Raw genomic sequence first — 14904 nt, forward strand, 5'->3', positions numbered from 1 at the left:
AGAGGTTTAAAAAGCTGCCTCTGATAAAATAGGAACAATTTTGGCTGCTGGGTTGTAGGACTTTGGCTATAAATTACAAAGTTGTAGATATGCTATAGAAGAAGGGTTGATGTGTACCCTGCCCGCTGTTTTAGCTTGTAATCATGCTATCTAAAGGGATGCAGAATATTATTATTATTATTAGATGATGATGATTAGATGACGATTTTATTTTGTTGCTTTAATTATTATTATTACTAGTATTCATTATTATTACTACTACTTGTATACTGCTTGATATAATAAAATATCTCTGGTTTACACACATAAATATTAAAAATCACTGTTAAAATACAGATATAATGCAATATAACACTAAATAATTTTGACTTATAACAACAAAGGTAACATTAAAACAAACAATAAAAAGAAACAGTGAAATGGAAAGGATGTTGGTGCTTGGCTTTGTTGGTTTGGCTGACCTGAACTCTTTACCTGCTAATCCCATAACAGTGTCAGCAACAGCGTTCTACAAGGCCCAGCCCGTGATCGAGTTCATGTGTGAGGTGCTAGATATCCGGAACATAGATGAGCAGCCAAAGCCCCTGACTGATTCACAGAGGGTTCGCTTCACCAAGGAGATCAAAGGTAAAAAGGCATGGGGGAAGGATGGGAGCCAGCTCGGTGTAGTGGGCAGAATGTTGGACTGGGGCTTGTGTTCTAGTCCCCACTGAACCATGAAGCTCACTGGGTTACTTTGGCCCAGTCACTGGCTCTCAGCCTAAGTGTGAAATGGAGAGGAGGAGGACCATGTAATCACCTCAGGTTCCTTGCAGGAAGAAGAAAGATGGGATATAAATGTAGTAGTAGTAATAATAAAAATGGGAGGGTGGGGCACTTCAGTCCTGACATCCTAAGTCTTGCCATGCAGCCTTGAAATAAATACTTTTAAACAGATGTGTTGCAGCTGGCTTTAAAGGTTTGTACTGTTACTGTCTTAGTTTATTATCTTCTTGTATGCAGCCTGTATTACTTTATAGAGAAGCAACTAATGAGTATTAACAATTAAAAAAATTAAAACACAATTAAAAAAATAAACAACTGTAACAGATTTCAGTCACTAATTCTGATGGCAAAATGTCTGTTTCCTGGCTGTGCATTTGAGTGTTTGTGTGCATGTATACATACGGTCCATGGCAGGAAGGGGATGTAGAGGTAGGCTTGTCAGAAGAAATATTCAAAAAGTGAGGGGTATTATGAGAAATTGCAACAAGTGGGGTGGGGGGGAACCTACAAAGATCCATGTAAGAGAGGGGACGCTTCATCCTTCTCAATAAATTGGCTGTTTCTGAGTTCTTGGAATAGTGAATCTAAAACTTGTATTCATTACATGTTGTCTGTGTTTATAATTTTTGGCACAGAGGTCCTATAAACTAGAATTTGATAATTAAAATAAATGGGGTGGGGTGGCAGTGTAGGTTGGAACTGAACTAAGAAAGTGTGTCTCCTTAGTGACTTACGTGTGTCTCTCTTTTACTAGGTTTGAAAGTGGAGGTAACTCACTGTGGGCAAATGAAGAGGAAATACCGTGTGTGTAATGTTACTCGGCGGCCAGCTAGTCACCAAACGTAAGGCAGGACCTGGAGGAGGCATGGCGTGGGGTGGGGGGGACCTTGGTGCCTTGTGGCATTTATAGGGGCTATTGGGTTGCATTTAGAGGCAGTGCTGTTAACCTGATGAGGGAAGCCGTGGGAGCTCGGCATGACAGTGGGTGTGGGGTACACAATGTGCAGTTCACACATAACAACAACCCATGGGATTGTTGGGACTGAACGTGAGCAAGTGTGCTGCCACGTGCCCACTTCCACTTTGTTAAACAGCCCAGGAACAACCCATTCCTGGGTGATGTCCAAACCTGGCATTCCAGGCTGTTGAGGATTAATCAACCCAGAGTTTGAACCCATGGTTTGTTGTTGGACTCAAACTCTGGATTCAGCCACCTGAAGTACCAGCTTCAAACATCACATCTAAACAACCCAGTTCTGGGTTGTTTAGCCAAGCAGGTTGTTTAATCCATGAACTGGTGTTACGTGTGAACCGCGTCAGTTGCTTCTGTGACATAACAAATTAATACAAAAAAGGTCGGTTTGGGCAACAGGAACAAATACTAGACCAGTTAAGTCTAAAATCAGAGTTGTAATTAACGTTTTTCCCAGGAGACTGTTTCTGGGAAGCTCATATATTTATGCACATAGCTCTTCAGGCATACCGAAGTTAGTATGTTAACAGTTCTGTGCTTTGGTTTTTTTTAAAAAACTAAATAATGTAAGGGAAGTATATGTTATTGAGTTATGTCTTTAAAATATTTACAACTACTCCAGTAAATATTGTTCCCAAGTAAAGCTTTGGATTCGTTTTGAATATCACATTTAAACCACACTAAGTGTGCTTTGTCCTTCTGGGTTTTTTTCTGCCATATGAAATACTTCAGTTCAAATGCTTTTGTCTATTGGGGGAAAAAACTTTTCGGATATTTGTACATTATGTAAAAGTAACAGAGCATACATTTTCTTCTGTTTTGTTTACGAAATATAAGTCAAAACATGCTACATCAGATCTACATTGACTTAGAGCAGAGGAAACTTTTTCACTTAAGAGTTTTCCAGAAACTCTTTTCCACGTTGCTGCCAGGGCAGTGAGTTAGTTGTTCAGATGCACCACAGGCAGCCCCACTGAGGGCAGTTAATTCTGCTGCATTTCTGCATGATTGAAATGATTGAATGCTCCAGCTGTGTTCGATGCATGGACAGGGCAGAATTCCCTGCTTCTAGCAGAGGCCAATTGAAAGGCAGAGTAGCAATTCATGCAGGGATGCAACAGACAGCCTCCTCTTAACGGCTTCTTTGGGAGTTCACAGGAGCCTTTATGCAGTGTAGTGATTAGAGTTTCAGACTGAGACTGCGGAGGCACAGGTTCAAATGCTCACTTTGGCCGTGAAGCTCGCTGGGTGACCTTGGGCCTGTCATTCTGTCTTGGCCTAATCTTCCTCACAGGGTGATTGTGAGGATAACATGGGGTGCAGGGTGTATGCTACCATGAGTTCCTTGGAGGAAAGGGGGGAGATAAATGGATAAATTAACAAAAATTCTTGGGCACACTAGCGTGCCCTGATGTACACACAGTGAAGGAGCTGTGGCGGTAGGTCTCCTCCCAGTTGAGTATCTGGGTTCCCTAAGCAGCTGCTGTTCTCTTCTGTATAGGTTCCCCCTGCAGTTGGAGAGCGGTCAGACTGTGGAGTGCACAGTAGCACAATACTTCAAGCAGAAGTACAACCTCCAGCTGAAATACCCCCACCTGCCATGTCTCCAAGTTGGCCAAGAGCAGAAGCACACGTATCTGCCTCTGGAGGTGAGCACTTATGTATTGATCTGGGGTCCTGATTCTGTCAGGGCCCAGTCACAGTAGATTCTTTTGGATGACCAAGATAAAACAAAGCCTTTTGCACCAAAGGATGGCAGTGTGTTAATAGCAAGTAGATGCAGAATAAATATGCAAAGAAAGCTCACACCTCTCTTCAGTTGACAAAGCAGGCACTTCCATCACAAGCTGATATGTACGCTGGGGCCCTATCAACAGACTGTGGGATGTCGTTCCTAGGGCCACTAGTTCTCCAGGCTGGCAGCGTGCTTCCCCCATGGAGCAAGACCAAAGTGCAAAGCCTGCAGATTGGTCCTTATAATCTGCTCTGCTAGCTCATGAGCTGACAGGCAACGCTGCTTCCCCTCCTCAGAAGCTGACTGGTCAGCGCACACACACATTCAGGAGAAGGGGGCTTCTCTTTCCCAAAGGTGCTCAAAACATCGTGGGCTGGGAAATCAGTCGCCCCTTCTCTGAGAACAGGGCCCCAACATGCCAACACGGGAGAGGGAGTTTCTCAGCTCTTCTGTGAGATTTGAGGCATGGCACCCTTACCTCTTTCACTTCATGAGGTAACTGGGCAAAGGCTTAGCAATGTACAATTGTTGACATACTTGCTTGGAACCAATTAAGGAATGTGAAAGGCCTGCTTAGTTCACTCTAAAGCTGCCGGCTAACCCAAACTACACAGGTCCCTAGGTGGCTACCCACTCACATATAGAAATGCTGTAAAATCCACCTTCTTGCTCACCAACAAACTCACTACAACTTACGTGGGGTAGGGGGCTGCTTAGGGAACCTCGAAGCCTTACTCTTACAGCAAAAGTGTGGTGTGGGGGTGCATATGCATGCACACTGCTGCAGCTGTGATGTGTTTTCTACTGTTGTTTTGACCTGTTCTTGTGCCTTGACACCCACCCCCTGCCCCCAGCAGCCTTGGTAGGCCTTTGACGATCTTCCTCACTTGCTTTAAACATAAAACCCCATTCTGTCTCTTAGGTTAGAATCGCCTGCAACATCTTACTGGTTTTTAATCTTTATAAAATTCCCACTTTTCAGACAAATACTGATTCACACATAACGCTAACCCATGGTAGCTTGTTGAATTCTGGGTTGTTGTGATGTGTGAATGTGGCCACGCTAACAAACCATAGTTGGGTAACCATAAAACAACCCAGAAAGGGAACCCATGGTTGTTGTTGGACTGTGAACTCTCGATTGTTTAAACCATGGATTGTCATTATATGTGAACCTAGAATCCCTGACCTCTCTGTGCTGAGTGGAGTGGTCTGCAGGGCTCTTTTACTTGTGTTTGCTTGAACGCACATAAAAGCCTCTACATAACTGGGAACTGCACAGCCCTGTACCATACTCAGGCATAATGCCTGATTAGGGTGAATATTGCTGCTGCTTTTTGTAATGGTTTTTATATCTTGCTGCTGGCATTGTGGTTATTTATCTGGGTTTTAGATGTGTTATATTCACAGGTAGGGGAGTGTGTGTGTGTGTGTGTGATGCTTTCATTGTGAGCCACCCAAAGGACCTGTATTGAGCCAAAGATCAGGATAATTAAAATTAAAAAATGTTTGGATTTCTCTCGCCTGCATTGCCAGGTGTGTAATATCGTGGCTGGCCAGAGGTGCATCAAGAAATTAACGGACAATCAGACCTCCACCATGATAAAAGCGACAGCGAGGTCTGCTCCAGACAGGCAAGAGGAAATTAGCCGACTGGTACGTGCCTCTTGGCCCTTTGTTTTTGTGGGAAGGAAGCGGGAATTGGGGTGACTGTGAGCTTTATGTTCTTTAGGCTGATAACTTGGACCGGTGGTGGCAAAGAGACCAGGCAGCAGCTCTTGTTCTGTCCCTGAACCCGTTAAGTGGCCTCACGGAAGTCTGTCTTTCTGAGCTTTGACTTCAGCCTCCCATCTGCAGTATGGGATAATACAGCCCTACCTTGCAGTGGTCCTGTAAAGGTTATAGCAAGATAACGTGTGTGATGTGTTTGGGATGCTTTAAAGAGCTGCATATGGTTTAGGATGTTTCTGTTAGTATTTTGATAACTTGTTGAACTTTGCAGGTGTAAAGTGAGCAGCATGGTGCCCCTGGGTGCTTGATAGCAAAATTGTGAAAGTTTAACTTTAATTAAAAAATTTAAAAAGCAAGCCTGTAGCTCTCCATGGTTCTACAGCTAAATTAAAAAGTGTGATCGAAAAGAAGCAAAAAATAAAATCTGTAATAAGCCAGGTTTTCAAAGCCCAAATTTATTCCTTTAAGACAGGGGTGGGCAACTTGTGGCCCTCCAGATATTGTAGGACTGCAACTCAGCCATTGGCTGTGCTGGCCAGGGCTGATGGGAGCTGCAGTCCAGTGACATTTAAAGGGCCACACTTTAAAACTTTCAGGAGTTTTAAGTTCCTGTCAAGATTTGCATGTGTTCATATCCCCAAGAACTTAGGAGAGGGGTGGGATAGGACATGGTGGGTGGGGGACTTTCTGACTGCTTTGGGCTGCAACAGATGTGTGAGAACAAAAGCTGCAAAATATCTGCCCTAAATTCATCCGAATCTCTTGTGAAGACAATGATGATGGGATCTCACCATTACACGGGTAGAGATTTCTGCCATCCACGGGCAGAACTGAGCACCATAACCCTTTGAGCTGTTCCACTAGGAGCTTTTGTGGTCCTGGCAGGCAGAGTTCAGGTTTTAGCTGAACTGCAGATTTTAGCTGCCTGCACTTGGCTTAAACTATACAAAGCCTGCATGTATTACCTACCTTTTCCCCTCCAGGGAAGGCATTTATTTCCTGCTCGTAATACTGCTGGAGAGCCTGATGTGTTCGGTGGAATGTAACTTTCTCTATCTTACAGATGAAGAATGCCAGTTATAACCTGGACCCATACATACAGGAGTTTGGCATAAAGGTGAAGGACGACATGACCGAAGTGACTGGACGTGTCCTGCCAGCTCCGATCTTACAGTATGGGGGCCGGGTAAGCAGGAAAGGGTGCTGTTCCTTTGGCTTGTGGTGGTGGTGAGAAGGTATTTATGGTTGGGATGCTAGTCTTGGTCCTAGGTAGGCCTGAATTAACAAACTATTCTTTAGAATCGAGGATAGAGAACGCTTTTGGAGAGTCTTGGCTCTGTTTTGAAAACAGGAAGGGAAATAAGTTTTTTTTTCCTTTTAAAAAAATGTATGAAACACTTTGTACTCAGCAAATATATGGGGCTGTTATCGTTCCCGTTTTTACAAATGGAGAACAGCAGTTGACAAACACTTTTCTGTTCACACACAAATCATGTGTGAACAGGACTCAGACCCAGGACTTCCTAGCCCGATTACAAGTTGTGTGTCTCATGAGGTCTCGTGGCCATTGAGAAGAAAGTAGAGACCAAAGGAGCATTTTGACAGTGCCCCATAGATGAGTAGGTGGAGTTTTGTCCCCGTAATACTTCCTTCCTCTCCTTATGGCTTCTTGTCTCCTTACCCTATCATCCCTGGTCATGGTCAGTAATTATTTTGATTATTGGTGATAATGGTGGTGGCTTAGTCTGTTACTTCTGAGTCTCTCATTTGTTTTCTTTCCAGTCCTTAAATTGTTTGGGCTGGAGGAAAATTGTAGGGAGACGCTTAATGAAATCTGCAACTCCTGGGCTTCCCTCAATTTTAGGCGAATCATGTCCCTGCATGGTAGCCCTTCTGCGCCCCCCCCCCCAATAATTCAAGCGCTGTCTTTTAGCCCTGTCAAAACATAATGAATTGTGCAAAGCCCTGATGGTCTTGTTGGCATAATTCAATTTGAACATAGAATTTAGGATTAGTGCTGAACTGGAGGCGGGGGTTGCTTCAGAATAAATCAACCCTGAGTGCTCATTGGAAGGACAGATACTGAAGCTGAAGCTCAAATATTTTGGCCACCTAACGCGAAGAGAAAACTCCCTGGAAAACACCCTGATGCTGGGAAAGATTGAAGGCAAAAGGAGAAGGGGACAGCAGAGGATGAGATGGCTAGATAGCATCACCGATGCAATGAATATGGACTTGAGCACGCTCCAGGAGAGAGTGCAGGACAGGAAGGCCTGGCGTGCTCTGGTCCATGGGGTCACGAAGAGTCGGACACGACTGAACAACAACAACAACTAAGATTTTGGGCATGGATGTTTTACATCAGCCTTCTCCAACCTGAAGCCCTCCAGATGTGTTGCACTGCAATTCCCATCATCCCGTGAATGATGGGAGCTGCAGTCCAGCACACCTGGAGGGCCCCAGGTTGGGGAAGTCTGTTTTACACCATCATATCCCTCAGCCTTCATCAGTCATCACTGCATATTTATGGTATAATGATTATTGTGTTCAATTTTTTTCTTTATTGATAGCCACCCTAGAGGCCTGTTAGGCAGTAAGGCAGAATACAGATATTTTAAAGTAATGGCCGGTGTGGCAGGTGCCAGCCTCTGCCAACCAGAATTTGTGGCCCTTCAAAGGCAGGGAGGCCTCAAGTCTGTCAGGCAGCACAAGGCACATTGAATACAGTACTTCCCCGCCTTTTTCTTCCAGAATCTCTTGGGGCCCGATTCAGCCTGCTTCTGTTTCTGTCCTTCCTTGACCTCTTGTAGGACTGCTTCCTTGACAACTGAACTTCACCCCACCATTAGCTTACTCATTAGTAGGGGAGCGTCAGTCTGGCACACACAGTGTAGAACTCCCTACATTGAGAGGCCTGATTTGCCCCCTCTTTGTTGGCGTTTCAGCATGGTGCTGAAACTTTACCGTCTCTGTGTTTTTGTTTGGTTTAGCTTACTTCTCCTCTTTGGTGTTTTTGCTGCTGATTTTTAGTTCAATTTTCTGCATGAACATTTCTGCTTTATTGATCATAACATTGTTTAACTGATGTTTGTGAGTTATCTTATGGTTTATCTGAAGGCTTCTGAAATGGTTAACTGCATGTGGGAAGTAGGGATGGATGGATTTTGTTAAAATGTGAGCTTTGCAGATGGTCAGGCATCTTTTGTTCTGTCTGCTTATTGACGGAATCAGATGGTTTTTACAATAATTGCAGCTATGCAAATGTGCATTAGTTAAGTGCTCATGTGAATTAGCGCAAATCCTCCCCCCTAAGTGAAAAACCGGTCCATGAATCTTCATAACTCAGAAGAAAATGGTGTGAGGAATCTGCAGGTTGGATTCATAGAAATCCCACCTCATTTGAATCCATTGCGGATTTCTCTGACATCTCTAGTGGGAAGTAGGGTAAAACTTTGTCATGATTTCTGAGTGTGCCCTGGTAGGCATGATGGCTTATTTTGGAAAATAACCCACACTTTCTTTTCCCACAGAACCGTGCCATCGCCACACCCAACCAGGGGGTATGGGACATGAGAGGAAAGCAGTTCTACAATGGCATTGAGATCAAAGTCTGGGCCATCGCCTGCTTTGCCCCTCAGAAGCAGTGCAGGGAAGAAGTTCTGAAGTAAGTGAGAGGCATGTTGGAGGATGTAGCAAACTGAAGCAGGCTATAGAACAGTGGTGTGGAACCTCAGGTCTGGGGGGCCAAATCAGGCTCTTCTGGGGTCCCAGTCTGATCCTCCATGGAGTCCCAGAGGGGCACACCTCCTTTGCCTGGCCCTGCCCCCTTGCCCCCCCCCCCACCTGGCATTTGGTCTCCTGGCATTTGTGCACCCCACCCCTCAATTCTGAAAGGTTGAAATGCCTTTCTTAAGCCTCTTATTCCCAGAGCTTTAAGATCAAATAGGCTGGTATTTTGGCTATGCCCCCTTTGCCTTTGGCCATGCCCACCACTGGAATGCGGTCCCTGAATGCTTCTATAAAATGGAATTCGAAAGAGGTTCTGTACCACTGTGATGTGCCGAATTTGTACCACTTTGGGAATACGAAATTAAATCCTGTTCCAAGAGCCCCACGTTCTCCTGTTTTGCATCCCCATTTTTGGTAGCAAATGTATATCTGGATAGGCATATGACCCTGGGACAAAAACATCTGGTGCTGCCTGACCCTGGTTGCTAGTTAGCCTGAATAGCTCAAAGGAGCTGTTCTCTCGTGTGGCCTTTGCAACACCTTGAGAGATCAGCAGTTGGAGAAGCAGTGCTAATGTCGAAGTAAGGGGTGAGCAACTTGTGGCCCTCCGAACGGTGGAGAAACGAGTGCACACCTCTTCTCACCGACACTAATCAAAAGTAAGGTGTGACGTGGGTGTCAGGGTTGGACCGGAGCCCAGAGAGCCCCAAAGCAGTTCTGATTCTCAGGAAGAGATAGAAACTGCAGGAGAGGAACCCGCGCGCTGTTCAGAGGCGCAGCCGGGGGGGAGAGCCCCTCCCAGCACACATTCCTGAGAGTGATAGTGACCCTGGCAGGGAGAGGGAGGCGGCACAGCAGTTTCTGGATGCTAGGCGCCGGCGCAGCGTCAAGCGGGAGATGGCGGGTGCTGAGAGGAGGCGCTCAGCCTGCTTGGCGCAACAGCAACAGCGGCACCCCGATGCCCCACGGGAAATGGGTGGACTCTCTCCACCTCGCCCATAAGTTCAGAGGTTTCCCACCTTACCCTCCAAACAGAGATCAACTGATTCCTGAGGCTAGAACCCCCGAGTAGGCAGCTCTCTTAAGTCTCACTCGTAGGAGCAAGCAATTAGCATCTGTAAGCGTCATTAGGTTGAATGGGAATAAAGCCTTGGAAAATAGCCCTATCGTCTGTGTGTTGATTCTGGCTACCTGAGGGTTTCAGAAGGCGGCAGGGGCGACCTCCTGACAGCAGGTGTTCCACACAGAGGCCTGTACGTGTGAAAGTCTGGGTCATGCAATTCCCAACCCCCAGTGCGTACTCTTTAAAGGGGAAGAATCATACAGATTGAGTGACCAGAGGGATAAAGTTCATTGAACTGGTACGCATTGTATCTTGGTGAGTAGAGAGATTTCCCCACTGAGATCTGCTTGTGATTTCTTGTAGGTAGATGGATTATCCATCCAGGGTGGGTTGGGTTGGGTTCATTTCTTTAGAACATAGGAAGCTCCTTACGCGGAGTCAGCCCAGTATTGTCAGCACTGACTGGCAGCAGCTTCCTAAGGTTTCAGGCAGGATTATTTTCTAGCCTTACCTGGAGACGCCGAGGATCGGGTCTGGGACCTTCTGCATGCAAAGCGGGTGCTCTGCCACTGAGCCACGGCCACGTGTTCCCCTCCAGACGTTGTTAGACTGCCGCTCCCATGAGCCCTTGCCAGCATAGCCGGTGGTGAGGGATGATGGGAGCTGCAGTCCAACAACATCTAGAGGGCCGCAAGTTACCCATCTCTGACGTAAGGCCTTGGGGAGCGGACAATTAACAGCATCACCCGTGTGGGAAAGGTCAGGTGCCGCCAACTCTCCAACTGCCCAAGAGGAAGTGTTCTAGCCCCAGAAATGGAATTTGGCGGGGGGGGGGGGGGGAGAGAGATTTTCTCATGTGATCAGTGCAGAACTTTGAAAGAACAGTGGTTGGAGCACCATACCTTTTTTCAGTCTTCGCTGTTGCCCAGTTTTAAAACACATCTATTATGTCTTTGTTTTCTTTTATTGTAAGCCTCTTTGAAGCTCTGTTTGGGCAGAAAGCAAATACTCTAGAATAGCCTTCCCCAACCTGGTGTCCTCCTGATGTTTTTGGACAACAGCTCCCAGTGTTCCTTGCCTGGTTGGCTGGGGCTGATGGGAGTTGAAATTCAAAACATTTGGGGAGGACCAGGTTGGGGAAGGCTGTTGTAGATAAATAAGACAGAAGCTTTTACATCAGCAACTAGTGGGCAGAATCCAGTGGGGCACTTATGCCCCTGCTGATATTCTCTTACACTGCACCAATTCCGTTGCATAAAAGGCCCCCAAACCTTGCACAGCGGCGACTTAATGCTTCCGGGGCAACCCAAAATAAGCAGAAACGCCTGTTTCGGGAAGGAGGCAGGTCAGCGGAGCTTGTATAAGGGAGCTTGTTTTGGCGCTTCCCCTAGGAAGCGCTAAATCTCATAAGAACATAAGAGCCATGTTGGATCAGAAAGAAGGGTCCATCTAGTCCAGCATTCTCTTTACACAGTGGCCAACGAGTGGCCAATGGAATTTGCAGAACCTACTGCTTGTGAAAGAAAGGGCACCAGTGGGGATGTAACCACCCCATTGGATTTTGCCTGCTGGGTCCCCAGTTGAGGGTTTAAATACCCTCGAGCCCCACCTTTTTTCCAGCCTGACCTCATGATGGTTGAAACTTCATCTCAGTGCTGACACAACTTAGAGGGAGTGTTCCCATAAGCAGACATGCCCTGACCCCCTAAATGAGCACTTAGAACACTCCAAGCCACCTCTTGGAGGTATTGTTTTATTAGTTTGAACAGTGTGACCTATCCCCAGGGCTTGGCCCAGGTGAAATGGTCTTCTAATTCTACCCTATCCTCGAAGATACGCAGTTTGAATAAAAACGCTGTATACCACATGCAAGAGACATGCTGGCTTTGGCAGATCTCCCGAAGAAAAGAATTCCAAAGTTGAGGAGCAACCACCAAGAACACTTCTCTTTGGACTGGATTTTGGGCACAGATGCTGCAGTTGAAAGCATTCCTAGTCTGTCTTAAAGGTCATGATGGAAAAAATGGGTGGAGGCACGCCTGAGTTTGCTAGGCGCAGGCCTTGTATGGCTTTGTAGGTCATCTGCAGAGCAGTGAATTGATCACGGTATGCAAGGAGACCAAGCATATGATTCCCCCCTTGCCTCCCTGGCAGAAGAAAATTTAATACGGGAGAAAGGATGTAACTCAATGGTAGAGTACATTACTATTTATTTATTTAATTTTATTTTTATACCTCCCAATAGCCGAAGCTCTCTGGGCAGTTCACAAAAATTAAAACCAAAGAGCACACAATAAAACAATATAAAATATATAAAATATTTAAACCACAGTATAACAATACAACAAGAATAAAACCAGAATAAAACCTAGCAGCAATGCAGGGATTTAAAATACAGATTTAAAACAGCAAAGCTAAAAGTCTAGACAGCTAAAATGCTAAAATGCCTGGGAAAATAAAGTCTTCACCTGGCACCGGAAAGAATACAGTGTAGGTGCCAGGCGAACCTCACTAGGGAGCTCATTCCACCACCAGGGTGCCACAGCAGAAAAGGCCCTCCTCCTAGTAGCCACCCGCCTCACTTCCTTTGGCAGAGGCTCACAGAGAAGGGCCGCTGAGGATGATCTTAAGGTCCGGGGAGACACATAGGGGAGGAGGCAATCCTTCAGATCACCTGGCCCCAAGCCGTTAAGGGCTTTGAATGTTAATGCTAGCACTTTGAATCGGGCCCGGAAATGGACTGGCAGCCAGTGTAGCTGGAAAAGTACGGGATGGCTAGATAGCATCACCGATGCAATGAATATGAACCTGAGCACTCTCCAGGAGAGAGCGGAGGACAGGAAGGCCTGGCATGCTATGGTCCATGGGGTCACAAAGAGTCGGACACGACTGAACGACTGAACAGCAACAATATGAGCTCGTTGGCCAGTCCCTTTTAACAGTCTTGCTGCCCTATTTTGGACCAGCTTGAAGTTTCCGGACCGTTTTCAAAGGCAGCCCCACGTATAACGCATTGCAGTAATCCAGACGAGAAGTTATCAGAGCATGGATAACTGTGGCTAGGCTATCTCTGTCCAGATAAGGGCGTAGTTGGTATACCAGCCTAAGCTGATAAAAAGTGCTCCGTGCCACTGAGTTCACCTGTGCCTCAAGTGACAGTTCTGGGTCCAAGAACACCCCCAAACTACGAACGTGATCCTTTAGGGGGAGTGCAACCCCCTCCAGAACAGGTTGAATATCACCTAGCTGGGCAGACGAACCACCCACTAACAATATCTCCATCTTGTCTGGATTGAGTTTCAGTTTATTAGCCCTCATCCAGTCCATTACCATGCCCAGCATTTTGGGCAGCATTTTTTTTTTTTTTTTTGTATCAGCTTGAGGATGATCCCGGAGGTATGGAGATGACCACTAGCAGGGGCTGCTCATCGGTTGTAGAGCTGGATCCAGGTTCCTGGATATTGCATGGTCAAGGCTCTAAACTAGGCATGTAAGTGATTGCTGGGAGATGATGCTTCCACTGCTTCATATGAGCTCAAGGACAAGTAGCAGCCCTTTGAAGTGGATTTGGACACCTGGGGTTGGACTTTGGCTCAAGCCTGGGCCTGATATTCCTCTACACCACATAGCCAATGCTTGGTAGAGCGATAACCAGTTGCTGTGAGAAGCCTTTCCTGCACTCTCCTTCTGAACCTGGTTTCCTTCTTCCCTTGGTATAGGAACTTCACGGACCAGCTGCGCAAGATCTCCAAGGACGCGGGGATGCCAATCCAGGGCCAGCCGTGTTTCTGCAAATATGCACAAGGAGCTGACAGTGTGGAGCCCATGTTCCGACACCTGAAGAACACCTACTCTGGGCTCCAGCTCATCATAGTCATCCTGCCAGGGAAGACGCCCGTGTATGGTAGGTCAGCAGGAAGGGTGGTGGGAAAAGGGTTTGGGAGGCGGAATTCCTGTCCACTGAAGTCTTGTTAACTCGGCACTTCCAGATAATAAATGATATCAGGACGGGGAAATGATTAGACTAAAACCCTTTTTCCTGACATGCTAGCTTTCTATATTTTTTACTTCTAAATATTTTATCTAACATCTTCATTGCCAGTTGGCATTCCCTGGGCAGGATACAAGCGAAATAAAAACAGTATTATGAAACGTCAAAATAACACGCAACAATAGTAAGACGAATAGCACACAGCACAAAAAAACCTTGAGAAAAAATAAAAATAGGCTTAGAGCAGTTTCAAGGATTTTAAAACCCTGAGAAGATGGAAGTGTCTTTGCCTAGGACCGAGATGACAATAAAGTAGGATCCAGGTGGGCATGTCTCAGGAGAGAATTTCAGAGTCAGTGTGCCACCACCAAAAAGGTGCTGTCCCTGATCTTACCCTTGCTCTACTTCAGCCAAAGAAGAGCCTGAGATGTGGATCTCTCAGTGCATGCAGGGGTTGGTGTGGGTGTATTGCCCCGGTTGTGGGCTGCTAAGGTTTGGAGGTGCCAAGATAATGATAAGCCAGACCCAGGTTTGCTTACAAGGAGCCTTTATTGAGTACTTACAGCACATAGGCGTACCCAGTGGTTGGATCAGACAGCTTCTCTGAACCCAGAGCCATGGGGTAAAATGGCTTTTATACCATACATGTCAGCAGTGAGGCAGCATGACAGAAGCAAGCGTTAATTAGTGTTCATTCCCAGCATAGGCTAACAGTGCTTGTTCAGAAGGAAAACAAGCAGAACTTTCCCAGCACAGCCACCTGTAACTCGGCATAAACATAGCCTCACTTCTCAAGCACATCCTAGGCCCTGATAAGGTACTAGCCTTCATTAGCATGGAATGTGCTGAGGCCATGCTGTTGACCTTTGACTCAGCTCACATGCTCAGAGGCCCACTAGCAAGGAAATTGCACCAAT

The 14904-nt window shown here is 46.2% G+C and overlaps 1 protein-coding gene across 4 annotated transcripts in view; it reads left to right on the forward strand.

Moving 5' to 3' along the window:
• The window catches only part of LOC146338138 (protein argonaute-1), a 76490-nt gene that overhangs the window by 45946 nt on the left and 15640 nt on the right, over positions 1–14904 (forward strand). For all 4 annotated transcript variants that reach the window (XR_014785169.1, XM_084816002.1, XM_084816004.1 and 1 more), the window contains exons 6-12: positions 493–627; positions 1520–1607; positions 3240–3387; positions 5010–5129; positions 6268–6390; positions 8735–8868; positions 13716–13900. Coding sequence is in view for 3 of the 4 variants with exons in the window: in XM_084816002.1 (XP_084672128.1) it covers positions 493–627; positions 1520–1607; positions 3240–3387; positions 5010–5129; positions 6268–6390; positions 8735–8868; positions 13716–13900 (933 nt within the window). In the remaining variant the exon portion in view is untranslated. The remainder of the gene's footprint in view (positions 1–492; positions 628–1519; positions 1608–3239; positions 3388–5009; positions 5130–6267; positions 6391–8734; positions 8869–13715; positions 13901–14904) is intronic.

Source organism: Heloderma suspectum, chromosome 10 (assembly GCF_057233095.1).
Source record: "Heloderma suspectum isolate Gila_16-S chromosome 10, 16-S_ref, whole genome shotgun sequence".
NCBI lineage: Eukaryota > Metazoa > Chordata > Lepidosauria > Squamata > Helodermatidae > Heloderma > Heloderma suspectum.